At 49.2% G+C, this 13,232-nt stretch overlaps 1 protein-coding gene across 2 annotated transcripts; it reads right to left on the reverse strand.

Annotated features, from left to right (window-relative positions):
* Nucleotides 1–267: 267 nt before the first annotated feature.
* Nucleotides 268–2,895, reverse strand: RIPPLY1 (ripply transcriptional repressor 1). Of its 2 annotated transcripts, XM_012537341.3 has the most exons (4): nucleotides 2,753–2,895; nucleotides 1,806–1,881; nucleotides 1,126–1,190; nucleotides 268–588 (listed from the first exon to the last, which is right to left on the reverse strand). In XM_012537341.3, exons 1-4 carry the CDS (start codon nucleotides 2,893–2,895, stop codon nucleotides 342–344), a joined length of 531 nt encoding a protein of 176 aa, XP_012392795.1. In that variant the 3' UTR covers nucleotides 268–341. The 2 variants fall into 2 exon arrangements, with proteins under 2 accessions (XP_012392795.1, XP_033264758.1); XM_033408867.2 differs by lacking the exons at nucleotides 1,126–1,190; nucleotides 1,806–1,881.
* Nucleotides 2,896–13,232: the final 10,337 nt, after the last annotated feature.

Here is a 13,232-nt window from a genome sequence, read left to right on the forward strand (position 1 = left end):
CAGGAGTATGTGGCCACGTAGAAGGCTGGGGAGTCAAAAAGCCCTGAAGAGTGACGGTTCCCCTCTGCGTGGCAATGCTCTGTCCTCATCTGCTCCCTGGGGGCTTCAGAAAGCAAGTCTTCCTTCCCCTAGGCTTCCTAGGACGCTCTCACTGGCAACACAACAGCAGCCCAGTGAGATGCCAGAGGCCTGGGCTCGCAGGCCTGTTGAGTATAGCCAGGGTGAGCCGGTGTCTTGAGGACCCAACTTTCAATCCAGAGAGCTGTGCCTGGAGATTCCTGGCTAATCGATGCCCTGAAGCCTTGCCAGGCATACCGGACCCCAATTAGACTCTGACTGGCTCACTTGGGACAGGTCAGGAGCAGGGAGGGAGAGGGAGCTGAGGCCCTGTGCGGCGCTGGCCCTGGCGCCTTCACACACCCTTCTGACCCTTTTTCATCTGCTTCCTCCTCCTCTTCTTTGTCCTCCTCTTCCTCGCTGGCTGAGTCCTCATAGAGGTTGATGGTTGCCTGGACAGGGAAGTTCTGCAGTAAAATCTCCCCATCGCTGTACAGGTAGTCAAAGGAACGGGATTTAGGCCAGAAGAGCCTGTGGACAGAGAAGAAACACGGCCCCCACTTAGGGCGCATATGTGCAGAGGGGTCAGTAGGGCCAAGAAGGAAGCCAGCCCGTAAACCCCTTCTACCTGCAGTAATGGGATGAGAGGGAAAAGAAGAAAGGGTGCTTTGTAACAGAACCTTCTGGATTGTTACAAAATGGCTCCAGACAGGAAGGTCCATAGCTCATAGCTGTGGGGAGCCCCAGCCCCGGCATGTATCAGTCCTGACACTGATCCCACCGCCCACCTCTGAAGGCCTCCAGCCAAGCATTCTCTAGCCCTGTGTCCTCCATCTCCTACTAAGGCTTTCTTCACTGACCCCTCCATAGGGGCTTAGGGGTCATTGACAATGACCCCAGGGAAGGCAACCTTGGCCAAGTCCCTTAACCTCTCTGGGCTTCTGTTTCCTGGTCTATGAAATAGTGATCATAGCAGTGCCTCCCTCCTCCTGCCTCACAGGGCTGTTGTGAGGATTCAAAGGGCGAATGGATCTATGTCAAGTTCCAAGTCTGGTGCCAGAAGCTTACCTGACAGGGTGATGGAACTCAGAGTCAACCTTGGTGACCTCGGCACCTGTTGCCCCACCGGCAGCCTGTCCAAAGCAAAAGCTAGCATGTGGCTCACAGTGCATGGCCAGATAACTGCCTCTTCCGTATCAGGGGTCAGCAACCTGTAGGTAAGATGGTCTAGAAGAGACCTCAGACATCTCTGGGGTCCAGTCCCCACCCCCCCAGTAAGGGGGTCTGTCCTGGTTCTAGTTGAACAACAAGTGGACAGAGTCCGGGGGGTTGTTTGCTTTCCTGCTCCTGTTCTAACACCTGTTTGGAGACCGTCCAGGGGACAGAGTCCTACTGGAGCAGACAAGATGCAGGGGCGGAGTGGAGGTGGGCGAGAGCACCGGGGTTGGGTGCCAGGAGACCGGGACGCTAGTGCCAGCTGCACCGCGGACGTGCTGTGGAGCCTGCCCTCATCCCTCCCGCACTCTGGACCTCAGGCTCTTCATCTTCTAAATTACCCAGAAACCTCAGCTCCGCCTTCCTCCCAGAGCTGTTGTGGGAATCAAAAGTGGGCAAGGCTGGGAAGGTGCTTTCCGGGGACTGCAGCCCTGGACAGAGGTCGGGGGCTCTCTGGGAAGGGACCAGTTCAGCGTGCCTGAACGTGGTCATGTATGTGTGCACGAACACATGGAACAGGGGCTCAAACTCACCAAATCCACAGGTTTCCTCACCTGCCTTGGGAGGTCATTTGTAGAGTAGAGCCAGGGTCTCCAAAGACAAGCTCCTCTAGGACAAAGGGGAGAGATCAGCTGGTGGAGGGAGAAGAGACGGGGCTCCCTGAGATAACAAAAGAGGCCTGCCAAAAACGTGGCTCGGACTCCATCTCCTTCAGGAAGCATTTCTTAAGGACCCTGAGTCCAGGTCAGGACAGATGCCCCTCCTCTCTGCTTCCACAGTGTTATCACACTGTTCGGTGATTATCTGTTTACTCGCCTTAGAGCTTCTTAAGGGCAGATTTATGTTCAATCATATTTGAATCCCCAACACCTAGCGTAATGCCTGGTACACGGTAGGTGTTTCTGTAAATGTTTGGTGAACGGTAAATGTTTGGAGGAATGAATGAGGGGTGGGTGAAAACTATCTTGCCCCTGCTCCAGGAAGTAGAGCTCACAGTTCTACCCTCTTCCTGGGCTGGGGAAAGGGGCCAAAAATATTTCTGGGTCCACTGCTTCCCCACTACATTTTCCTGCCAAAGGTAGGAAAAGAGCAAATGGAAATCTTATGGGGTGGTCAGGAAAGAGACGGTCCTTCAGTCACAGACCTCTGGGGACTTTGGACCTCTTTCCCCTCTCTGCAGCCTAGGTCATGTTCAACCCACATTTCATGGCAATCTCCCCCTTTGCCCCTCGGTGGACTGGGCGACTTGGCCCATGAGGGCCTGGCTGCTTGGCTTTCAGCTTTGGCAATGCCCACTGTCCCCAAGTCCCCTCCTGCCAGCCAGAAGGATTAGTGACGTGAAGAGCCAGTTGAGATATTGGCGCCTGAGATGGGGAGGGGGCACAGAGAACAGGGGTGCCCTGGACATCTCATTTCCTTTCCTCTCCCAGGAACCCCACTAAGACTGAGTTCAAATTGCCAAGGGCCAAGTTCCACTTACCGTTCACTTCTGTCTACTTCTTGTCTAGAGGAGAGAAGGGGCGATGGGTTTCCCAGGCCAGGGAGCGCCAGGGGGCCTTGTGCTAGGGCTGGGGCTGAGGCCGGGGCCAGGGCCGGGGCTGGGGCGCGAGCAGCAGGGTCCATCCTTAGGGTGTCACGGCCAGGCAGGCTGTGGGGTCCTCCTATTTCTCAGAATCTCCCGCACTCTTTTGGCTTTTCCTGGGAGACCCTTTTATAAGGCCTGCCTGGACTCATAAATTATTCAGGGCCGTGCAAGGATGGGCTCCCTGACGGGTAGGGGAGGGGAGGGGAATGAAGATATAGGAAAAGGGGCTCAGGGAGGGAGAACTGTGTTGCTGGGTGTGAAATCTCTCCCAGTTGAGTAAACAGAGAGTCAGTGGGGGGCAAGGGGTTCTCTTTACCTCCAAGTCAGAAAGGAAAACACAAAAGGGGCAAATCGCACACCGTTTGTGCAAATTCCCCAGGCAGTAGCAAGGCCTGAGGGGTGGGGAGGGAAGGAGGGAAGCTCGTTAGAAACCACAGAAAGTTCTCAGGCGCAGAGGGCAGGGTAGACAGGCCTTTAGCAAAGCTGGTTCCCAGTGAGAAGGCACAGCTGATCCGGCTAAGGCGAGTGAGGGACTCATGTTATTTCAGCTCAGACCCCAAATGGAGTTGCCAGGTGGACCTGATACGGGGTGACTTCCATTAAGCATATCACCGGGGTTAAGGAAAAAAAGGAGGTTGTGGGTAGGACGTGTCCGGATGCCTGCGGGGGTGGGGGGTGAACCTCAAGTCTTTCCACGCCCTCCTGTTTACTGGTCAGTTCATTTGCAAAAGTGCCTGAATCCCCTCTCCAGCCTCAGCAGTCAGTGGTCCAGGAAAGGAGCGCGGGTGGCATTTCTAGGGTTTCCAGGTCAGAATCCGGATCTCAGAGCTCAGCTTCCAGTCGGGGCGCCAGGGTGCAAAGCTGCTGACCATCCCTGGCCCCGGGGCCTTGGCTCCCTCACGTGTGAGAGAAGGATGCGAGCCCTGTGGTCCCAAAGGGCACCATCAGCCTGAACGCTCTGCGACGGGGGCTGGATAAATGGGTACTGACCCCGGGCAAGCCCAGCCGCTGAGCCACGGTCTCGGCCTCGGCCAGTCTTCTGGGTCTTTGCCAAAAAGTTTGCAGTTACAACTACTGGCAGGTTCCTTATGCATTAGAGGTCCGAAAATATGCCTCCTAACCTCAGTGTCGAGCACCGGCGCGGATTTATTTAGCTTCTTGGATATTCGTCACAGCCGGGTGTGTAATCGTCAAAAATTAGAGACCGCCTCAATGTCCAATAATAGGAAACCAGTTACGTTAATTAGAGGAAGTCCTTGTAACCGGGTACTAAGCAGGCACTCACAACCATGTTCTGGGAGGTATAATTATCGACACAGAATGTAAAAAAAAAAAAAATCAGATGCTAGAATAGTATGAATAATTTGATTCAAGGGCTCTTCTTTTCTCTGTTCACCTACCCACTACCTTCACCCCACTTCAAATTCCAGCCCCACTGTGTTCTTTGCAGCAAAGGAAAATTGGAAACAAGCCAAATGTCTCACTTTAGAAAGCTGGTTAAATAAATCATTGAACGGTTATACAATTTTATATTAAAATTGGCTTGGTAGAAGATTGGGAAAAAGTTAATATATTGAAGAGTGAAAAAAAGAAACCTGTACAATATAACTTAGAGGATGATCCTGTTTTGGTAAGAAAAAAAAAAAAGGTGTAGCATATACAGGAAAAAAAAGAGAGAGAGAGACTGGTTAGAAGAAAGGAGAAAGTTACAGTGGTCATTCCGGGGAGTGAGATTATGGTAGATTTTTACTTCCTTCTTTAGGCTTTTCTGAGTGTTTCTAAAAGTTCTGCAAGCCCTGATACTCCTTGGGTAATAAAAAGTAAAGACACATAAAAATAAAAAGAAAGAAAGAAAGAGATGCTTATCCACAGAGGAGAGAAAACGCCTGGGAAAATGACAGCCATTTTCAAATATCTGAGGATTAGACTGCAATGAGATTACACTTGTTCTGTGTGACTTCAAAGGTAGGGCTGAGGCCCATGGGTAGAAGCTACAGGGAGACACATTTTGGCTCAGTCAAAGGAAAACTTTGCAACAGTCCAGCCAACACCTAAACCAGAGAGCTGGCACTGTACTTGCCCTCAATAAACAGAGCTTTATTATATGCGGCGAAATGAGTGGAGCCTTGGGCTGGGCTAAGCTCTCTGTCCCTGAATTGTATAAGTGCAGGCTGGATCGCGGATCCTGGATCCTGGAGTGGAAAATCTAGAGGGTGGGGCAGGAGATAGTGAGCAGGGCTGCTGGGGAGCCCGAGTTTCTGTTAGTCTCTGAGGGTTCTTGCTAAATTTGCCTCCAGAAGATGAAAATGTGCTTGTATTGTGTCAATACAATGGTTCAGATGAGCGCCTGAGAGGGAACCAGGTTGAAGAGACTGGGCTGGAAGGAGATGGTATGTGAAGGAGAAAGAAGCAGACCTATTGTCACACCCGGGGATCTTTTTGATCTCTAGGTGGCCATGGACTCTGAAAATGGGCAGGAGCAGGGACAGAATGGGAGATGAGGTAGCTATTCCTCCAGAGCCCAGGGCTCATTCCCAACCAACCGTGAACTTGTGTTTATTCAGCCAGTCTTTCATGATCGGGGCTATCCAGCCCCTTCATTCCCCTGAGCAGCAATCCTCGGAGTTCCCCCCTCACGCCAACTCTCTCATCCTTTCCCAGAGCCCAGGTAGCCTTCAGGCCTGTGTTCATGGATCGTTCTTCTCCCTACACAGCTGCTCTGTCTTAACTACCTCCTAAGAATTACCTCCGTCTCATTCAGCTTGTGGGAGATGAAACCACTGGCCCCTCTTGGGGGCCTCTCCCCAGCCTGAAGGATTTAAGGCCTACAAGGGTTGCTGGGCAAAAATGGGAGCCTGGCTGTTCTCCATTGCCCTCAGCACGCAACAGGAGTGAGGTGGGCAGCAAGGGGGCAGGAAAGGTCTGGGACCACCAAAATGAAGCGCTTCCTGTCAGGGCAATTACGATCCTACCTCTGTTTCCCCTAACAGCCCTACAGTGCCTCTGGGTTTTGTCGGTGATGGCTTTGCCGGAGCATCGAGAGGGCTGGGTACCTCCTCTGGGCCAGACGCTGCTGGGCATTGCCAGGCAAGAGAATGGTCTAGAAAGAGGAACAGACACTGCCTCAAGGTTCTGACAGCCTAGGGAGGGAGACAAGACCTAGGGAGGGGGGAAGACTTGGTCAACCTCAGCCGGGCCTGGTACCCCTCCACCACCCTGAAGCATGTTCCCTTGTCGACTCCCCAGCTCCAGTCTCCACATTCCCTGGGCCACGTTCCAAACTTCCTTCAGCTCCTACCACATTCCCGCCCCACCCTCTCCCCACAGAACAACCTCTGCTCCCACTTCCCTGAGAAAACAGAGGCTTTCAAGCGTGAATTACCTCAATGCCCTGCCCCCCATCCAAACCTGGTCTGCCTCCCCAACTTCCTTCCCCTCCAGCCCGCCCTTCTCAGGGGACGATGTGCCCCTCTCGTTAAAGGCTAATCTGTTCACCCGGGGGGCCGTGGCCTCATCCACCCTCCTTCTCTGGGGCCTTCCTCCAGGCCCTTCTCTTCAGGAAACTTCAGCTTCTTTATTCCAGCTCTTTCCCTCCTGATTATAAAGTGTCTGTCTCTGTCATCCCCCAGAACAAGGTCCCTCCTTCCCTAGATGTGTTCTCTTGCTCCCCTAACTTGCTCTCTCTCTCTCTCTCTCTCCATCTCTTTCTCTCTCTTCCCCTCCCTCCTTCCCTCTCTCTTTTCTTTCCTTCACCCTCAGATTTGTTGAAAGTAGAGTCTATACTTTTCCCAACTTCCCATTTATATCTCAACCTACTCCACTTTGGCCTCAGCCCCCATCCTCCTAGGGAAAGTGCACTACCAAAGGTCCCCACTGACCTCCTAATTGCCAAGTTCAGTGATCTCTTTGAACTCTGGGTGGCCAAAGGCCCTGTTGGCCAAATCCTCATTTCTGAGGCTCTCCCTTCTCTTTTGGTCACTCTCTCCTGGTTTCCCTCCTACTTCTGGAACCATCCCCCTGGGTATCTTTTGCTGACCTCTCTTCCTCTGCTCAGTCCTCACATCTGTGGTTCTCAATTAGAGTCCACAAATGAGGCTGATACACAGTAATATTTTCAGTAGGTCACAGCAAAATGGGAAAAACATCAAAGGTAGAGCTTTTCAAAAATCTCAATGTATTCAATTATAAAACATTGTCTTTTATTCTGACATTATGCCTTTCCTAATTTTGGGGTGGCAAAATATTCTCTTTCTTGAAACGATGGCAATGATGGATATTAATTTATTTCTTTAAGATCCCTACTTGGCAAAATAAAAGTGTTAGTTTCTCTATGTCAGTCCCATTCATGTTTATTCAACGAATGAAAAATTGACCTATATTTCCAGCCTGAAGTTTTCCTGATAGGTGTCTCAAACTCATTCCAAAACCAAACTGGTTTTGTTTCCCACAAACTTCCTCTGTACCTGCCTCGATAAGCAGCATCATATTGGCCCAGTCACTCAAGCTAAAAGCCTCGGCCACCAAGCCCCATTGGTTGTAGTCTTCACCATTTCTCACGCTTGTCCTCTCTGAGCTCCCTACTCTCCTGGTTGTTTCTTCAATTATGGCCTCATCCGTCCTCTGTCACCTAGATGCTCGAAGCAGCTTCCAGAAAGGCTCCCCCATCCTTGACTTGGCCATTCTGATCCATCCTCCTCACAGCCACTCCAGTGATCTTTCTATAACACAGGACTGAGTATGCTTTTCCTGGGCTTAAGCACTTCCAGTGATTCCCAATTGCCTATGGGAAAAGTCCAATCTCTTTTGTGTGGCAGTCGAAGCCCTTTGTTGCCTAAGTGCAGCCTTCTACCTCCAGTGCCCATCCTCCACTGCAGCTCCCCTTTAGAGACCTCCACTCTATAAACAGGTCATGCCTTGCACCTGTAATCATTTCACGGTTTAGAGATGCTGAAGGTCTCAATCCCACCCTGTATGCCACTTGTCACGGGGAACACTGTGGGTCACAACCAGTGGCAGAGCTCAAAATCGATTTAGTGGGTTGCAGACAGCATTTGACAAAATGAATGAATAGCAGATAGAAAAGTGAATCACATGGGGCAAGGGTATATGTTGTTCTGTGAAGCTGTTGCTTTAGCCAAATATCTAGATCTAGATTGAAAGATACACAAATGCATGTCCTGGATGACGCTTTAAAATCCGTTTCTTACTGTGGGTCCCAGTCATAACATTTGACTGCACTCAAGGGGCTAGATGTTATTCTGGGACTCATTTAACTAGTGCTGTTCATGTCAGAGTCCTTGCTCTCAAGATGGGTCCAGTCTCACTGGGGAGTGTAACAGGGGTCAGGAGAACAGGTGATGCCAGGGAGACCTCATGGAAGAGGGGTGATTGAGTGGGGCTGGGCTTATGTGGGCAGAGAGAAAGGGAAATGTAATCCTGGCACAGGAGTGGATAGTAAGAGGACAGAACATTTGTTAAACATTTATGTACAAGGCCCTGTTCTAAGCATTTTGCATGGATTCATTCAAGTCTCACAAACAACCCTGTGAAGAAGATACTATTTCTAGCCTCATTTATAGGTGAGATTAAGGTACTTGCCCAAGGTCACAGAACTACAAGTGACAAAGCTGGGATTTGAACTCGGGTAGTCTCTGTGCTCTTAAGCACTGAGCTGCACCCCCTGCCACTGGGGGCTGGTGCAGAAAGCGGGCCGAGCAGAGGAGAGGGAGAGCCTAGGCCAGCAGGAAACCGGAGGAGGACCTAAAATGCCAGGTTGAAAGGCCCAGAACAGGTTCTGCTCTCACCTCGGGAAAGGAGATCTTACTCGTTCTCTCCAGCGTCTGCTTCTTGAGCCAGGGTCCCTGGGGTTAAGGGCAGGAGGCCTAAAACCCAGAATGGGGGCCAAGTGGACGCAAGAAGCTAGGCAGGGCCGGCTCTAAGAGAAGAGGGAAGGGGACAATTCTCTTCCTACCCAAGCCTGTCCCCAAAGCAAAACTAGCAAATGGTGCCTGGGGCTTCTGCCCTCAAGTCCAAATGTCCCAAATGTGCCAAGTCTTGGGCCCAGCCCCTTGGGTGCCTGGGACAGGGAGTCCCCTCTGGAGAACAGTTTGTTGCCGGGTCAGCTCTCCCCCTGCGCTTTTTGCCTCTTGGCCGCCATTTGAGCCAGGGCTGTGGCCCATGTGGTGCTGGGCTCTCTGGACAGAGCCCCTCGCAGCTCCCCATTTGCTCCTCGTTTGGACGGCAGGGGCCTAGAAAAACAGAGCGCTGAGGAGGCAGGAGGCGTGGGAGGGAGGGTGCCTGGGAAGGTCACTCCCTCCTCCATCAGATCCATCCAGCCCCATCCCTGGCTCCTCTGGCCAGACTCTCCAGCCTCTTCTCTGAGCCAGCTTCCTTTCCCAGCCTGGCCTGAGGCCTGGGGAAGATGCAGCGATGCTGAGTTCTCAGTAGTGCATTCTCTTCTCTTTTCTTTTTAGTCTTGGCATCCTGCAGATCTTGCCTAAGTAAACAACAGATACCGGTAACTAGCTCCAGATGTCTTCTTGGGAGGTGGAGCCTGACAAACTGGTAAGAATAACCAGCACCGCAACAAAAATAGTTAACATGTATTGAGCCCTTACGATGTGCCAGGCACTGTGCTAAGTGCTTTATTGCTTTATTATTTCATTTACTCCTTGTGGAAACCCTATGAGGTAGGTACTATGATTCCTCCCATTTAAAGGCACGCAGGAAACTGAAGCACAGGAAGATTAAGTGACTTACCAAATAGCTAGTGAGGAACAGATCTGAGACTGGGATTCAAGTCTGTTTTGTTTCAGCGCTCTTTGAGATTTTAGAATCCAGCTGTGTGGAGAGTGTGGTCCATTTAGCAATTGCCCCGGGTGCCCCACTTCAAGGCCCGTGTGCTGCTATAGAGTTAGGCGGGTGGCAGAGGGGGCCAATGAAAGTGGGTGACTGGTGTCACAAGCTGAGCTCATCTCCACCATAGCCATCACCAGTGCCCTGGGACTGGGCCTGATCCGTCCATGACACCACCTCTCGACTACAAAATAGGGACAACCCGAAGTTCTGTCCGTGCTTCCTTCGTGACAGCTCTGGACTCAGCCCTCCCTAGTCATTGCTACAGAATGGTTTGGCTACCACACTAGCTCAGGTGCTTATCATCTAACGTCTGTATTTTTGCAGTAGACCTTAAAGTGGAAAGGCTTGGGCTTTAGAGTTAGATGGACTTGGGAGTGTGTTCCAGCTCTAGCACTCAGCTGTGTGACCTGGGGCAAATGACTTAGCCTCTCATTTCTCAATTTCCCCATCTGTGAAATGAGATAGTAATGGCGCCTACCTCACAGGGTTGTAGTGAAGATTGAAGGAAAGAGCGTATAGATTGTCCAGCCTGACACATATTTAGGACAATATATGTTGGCTGTTATCATTATTGTAATTATTCTGTTTTTCCCCTCTACCACTGTGGTTATTCAGAGCATAGGCTTTGGAAGCAGGCCTGGGTTGGAATCCCTCCTGTATAGTTTACCAGCCAGGTGGCCTTGGGTAAGTTAACCAACCTCTCTGAGCCTCAATTTCCTGGAGATGAAAACAATAGTACCCACCTCACAGGGCCTGAGTGAGGATGGAATGAAATACTGTAGGTAAATTGGTATTAATTCTTTTTGTCCCACACACTTTCAGGTGTTTGCTGCATACTTGGCCAGATTCAGCTTCCTAAAGCACAGCTTCCGTCCTGCTCACACATCGCATTGGCAACCCGTGACTGACAGAATAAGCCAGGCATTCACAGTGTTCCCTATAACTGCAGCCTCACTTCTGACTCCACCCAGCTTCCCCTCTCACTTCCAGCAGGCTTGTTACTACATTGGCCCTGCACATGATCATCTCTACCCCTGCCTAGGTCTGGAATGCCTTCTGTCTCCCCCATGTCTCAAATTCTACCTCTCCCTTCCAGGTCCTCCTTGAACCCACACTTACTCCAGGAAGCCTCCAAGAAATCTTAATATCTGCCTACTTCCGTGGCCTTATCATCTGAGTTCCCTTCTCAGATGTGAAGCAAGGTACCCTATTGAGGTGATCAGGGGAGGGGCCGTGGCTTTGTCATTGCTCCTCCCTCCCATCAGCACCCGGCACAGGACTGGGTACACCGCAGGCACTCATTCCATGTGAATGGAATGCCATTTGACACAGGGTAATTGGTCTGAGAAGACTAACAGATTCAGTCTAGCAGAGCCTTGGGGCTCTAGGGTAGGGTGACAAATAGCCGTGACAGGTGCAGGGGCCTGGATGGGTTTCGCTGTCAGTATTGTAAGACAGAGTATCCAAGATCGCAGGATGGGGAGTTTTAGAGGGTAGCTGTTGACTTGGCTGGGACAGCTCAGGAGCAAGGCAGGTTATTAGTAAGGAGCTGCATAGCAGAGGTCCTCGGGCAGGGGGAAGCTAGAAATTATCTTGAATCCAAAAATTCTCTCCTCTTTATTCCCAGCTGTCTGTTCTATTTGACAGAACATTTCTAAGCATGTTTAAGGTTTCATCTCCACGCCTCCTTTCCCTCTCCTTCCAGCCTTGGCCTAGACCAGCAGCCCTAAAAGTATGATCCAAAGACCCATCGGGGTCCCTCAGATTCCATCAGGGGGTTCAGTCAAAGCTACTTGATAATACTGAGACATTATTTGCAGTTTTCACTGTGTTGACATTTGCACTGATGGAGCAAAAGCAACAGTGGGTCAAAGCACCTAAGCATGGATCAAAGTGGTGGCACCAAACTATATTCACGTTATTCTTCATCATCGATGTATTCCTGGTAGAAGAAATATCAGTTTCACTTAAGAATGTCTTGATTGAACAGTAAACATGATTCATTTTTAATAAATCTCAACCCTTTGAGTACATGTTGTTTTTAATGGTCTGTGTGACAAATAGGAAAGATATATAAAGCACTTCTACTGCATACTGAAATATGATGTTGGCATGAGGAAAAGCACTTGTTTGATTGAATTGCAAGCTAAACTAGCCAGTTTTTCATGGAACTTTTTTTAACTTGAAAGAACAACTGACAGAAAAACTATGGTTATTCAGACTTGGGTATTGGCCAGCATTTTGTTGAAAATGAATCAAGTGAGCCTGTCATCGCAAGGCAAACAATTGATAGTATCTGTTGTCAATGATAAACTCTAAGCTTTCAAGTAAGAAGTAGAATTTTGGAAAGCCTGTATCTATTACTGTAAGCTTGAGAATTTCTCAATACCCTAAGGAAATTTCTGATAAGATTAGTAGTGATATTAATGAATGTGGGTTTTTATATTGTATAATCATGAAATGAGTCAACAATTGGAAAATCTGCATAACTGGGTGGACCAATATTTTCCAAATGACTAACGCATGATGTTACAAAATCATGGATAATAGATCCATTCAAAGTGCAAGTTAAGCCAATGGATTTTAATGTAACTGAGTACAAAAGGTTCACTGATGTGGTTTTAGATTCAACATCGCCAATAAACATTAAGAAATGACCACTTGTGAAGTTTAGGTGTAGTATCAAAGAAGAATATCCACAGTGTATTCGTTTTCTATTGCTGCCATAACAAATTACCACAAACTTAACAACTTAATATGACACCTATTTATTATTTCACAGTCCAGGGTGTTTCACCTGAGTTCTCTGCTTAGTCGAGTTGTTGGCTGGGCTGGGCTGTTATCTGGAGGCCCTGGGGGGAAAAGGTGTGCTTCCAAGCACATTCAGAATGTTAGAAAAATTTAGTTCCTTCAGGTTGTAGGTCTGAGGTCCCTGTTGCCTTGCTGGCTGTCATCCAAAGGCCAGTCTCTGCTCCTAGAGGCTGCCCATCTTTTTTCTCATGTGGTCCCTTCCATGTTCAAACCATCAATGGCATGTCAAGTACTTCTCATGCATCCAGTCTCTCTGACTTCCTTTTCTGTCACTAGCCAGAGAAAGCAATCTGCTTTGAAAGGACTCATATGATTAGATTAGCCCACCTGGAGAATCTCTCCTTGCCAAATAACTAACATAATCATGGGAATGATAAACATCGTAAACACCCACTCTCAAAGGAGAGGAAATTTATACACAGGTGAGGGTCATTTGGGAGATCAGTCTTAGAATTCTGCCTAAAAAGCTATTAAATAACCCCCTTTTCTAACTACATATCTTTGTTAAGCTAGATTTTCTTCATATATCAATGTTTTTAACCAAAACAACGCATTGCAGCAGATTGAATGCAAGAGCAGGTATGAGAATCCAGTTGCTTTTTATTCCGCCAGATATTAAAGAGATTTGCAAAAATGTAATACAATGCCGGTTTTCTGCTAAATTTTTTGTTCTGGAAAATAGTAATTTTTCATAAATATATGTTAT

The sequence above is a fragment of the Orcinus orca genome, chromosome X (assembly GCF_937001465.1).
Source record: "Orcinus orca chromosome X, mOrcOrc1.1, whole genome shotgun sequence".
Lineage (NCBI taxonomy): Eukaryota > Metazoa > Chordata > Mammalia > Artiodactyla > Delphinidae > Orcinus > Orcinus orca.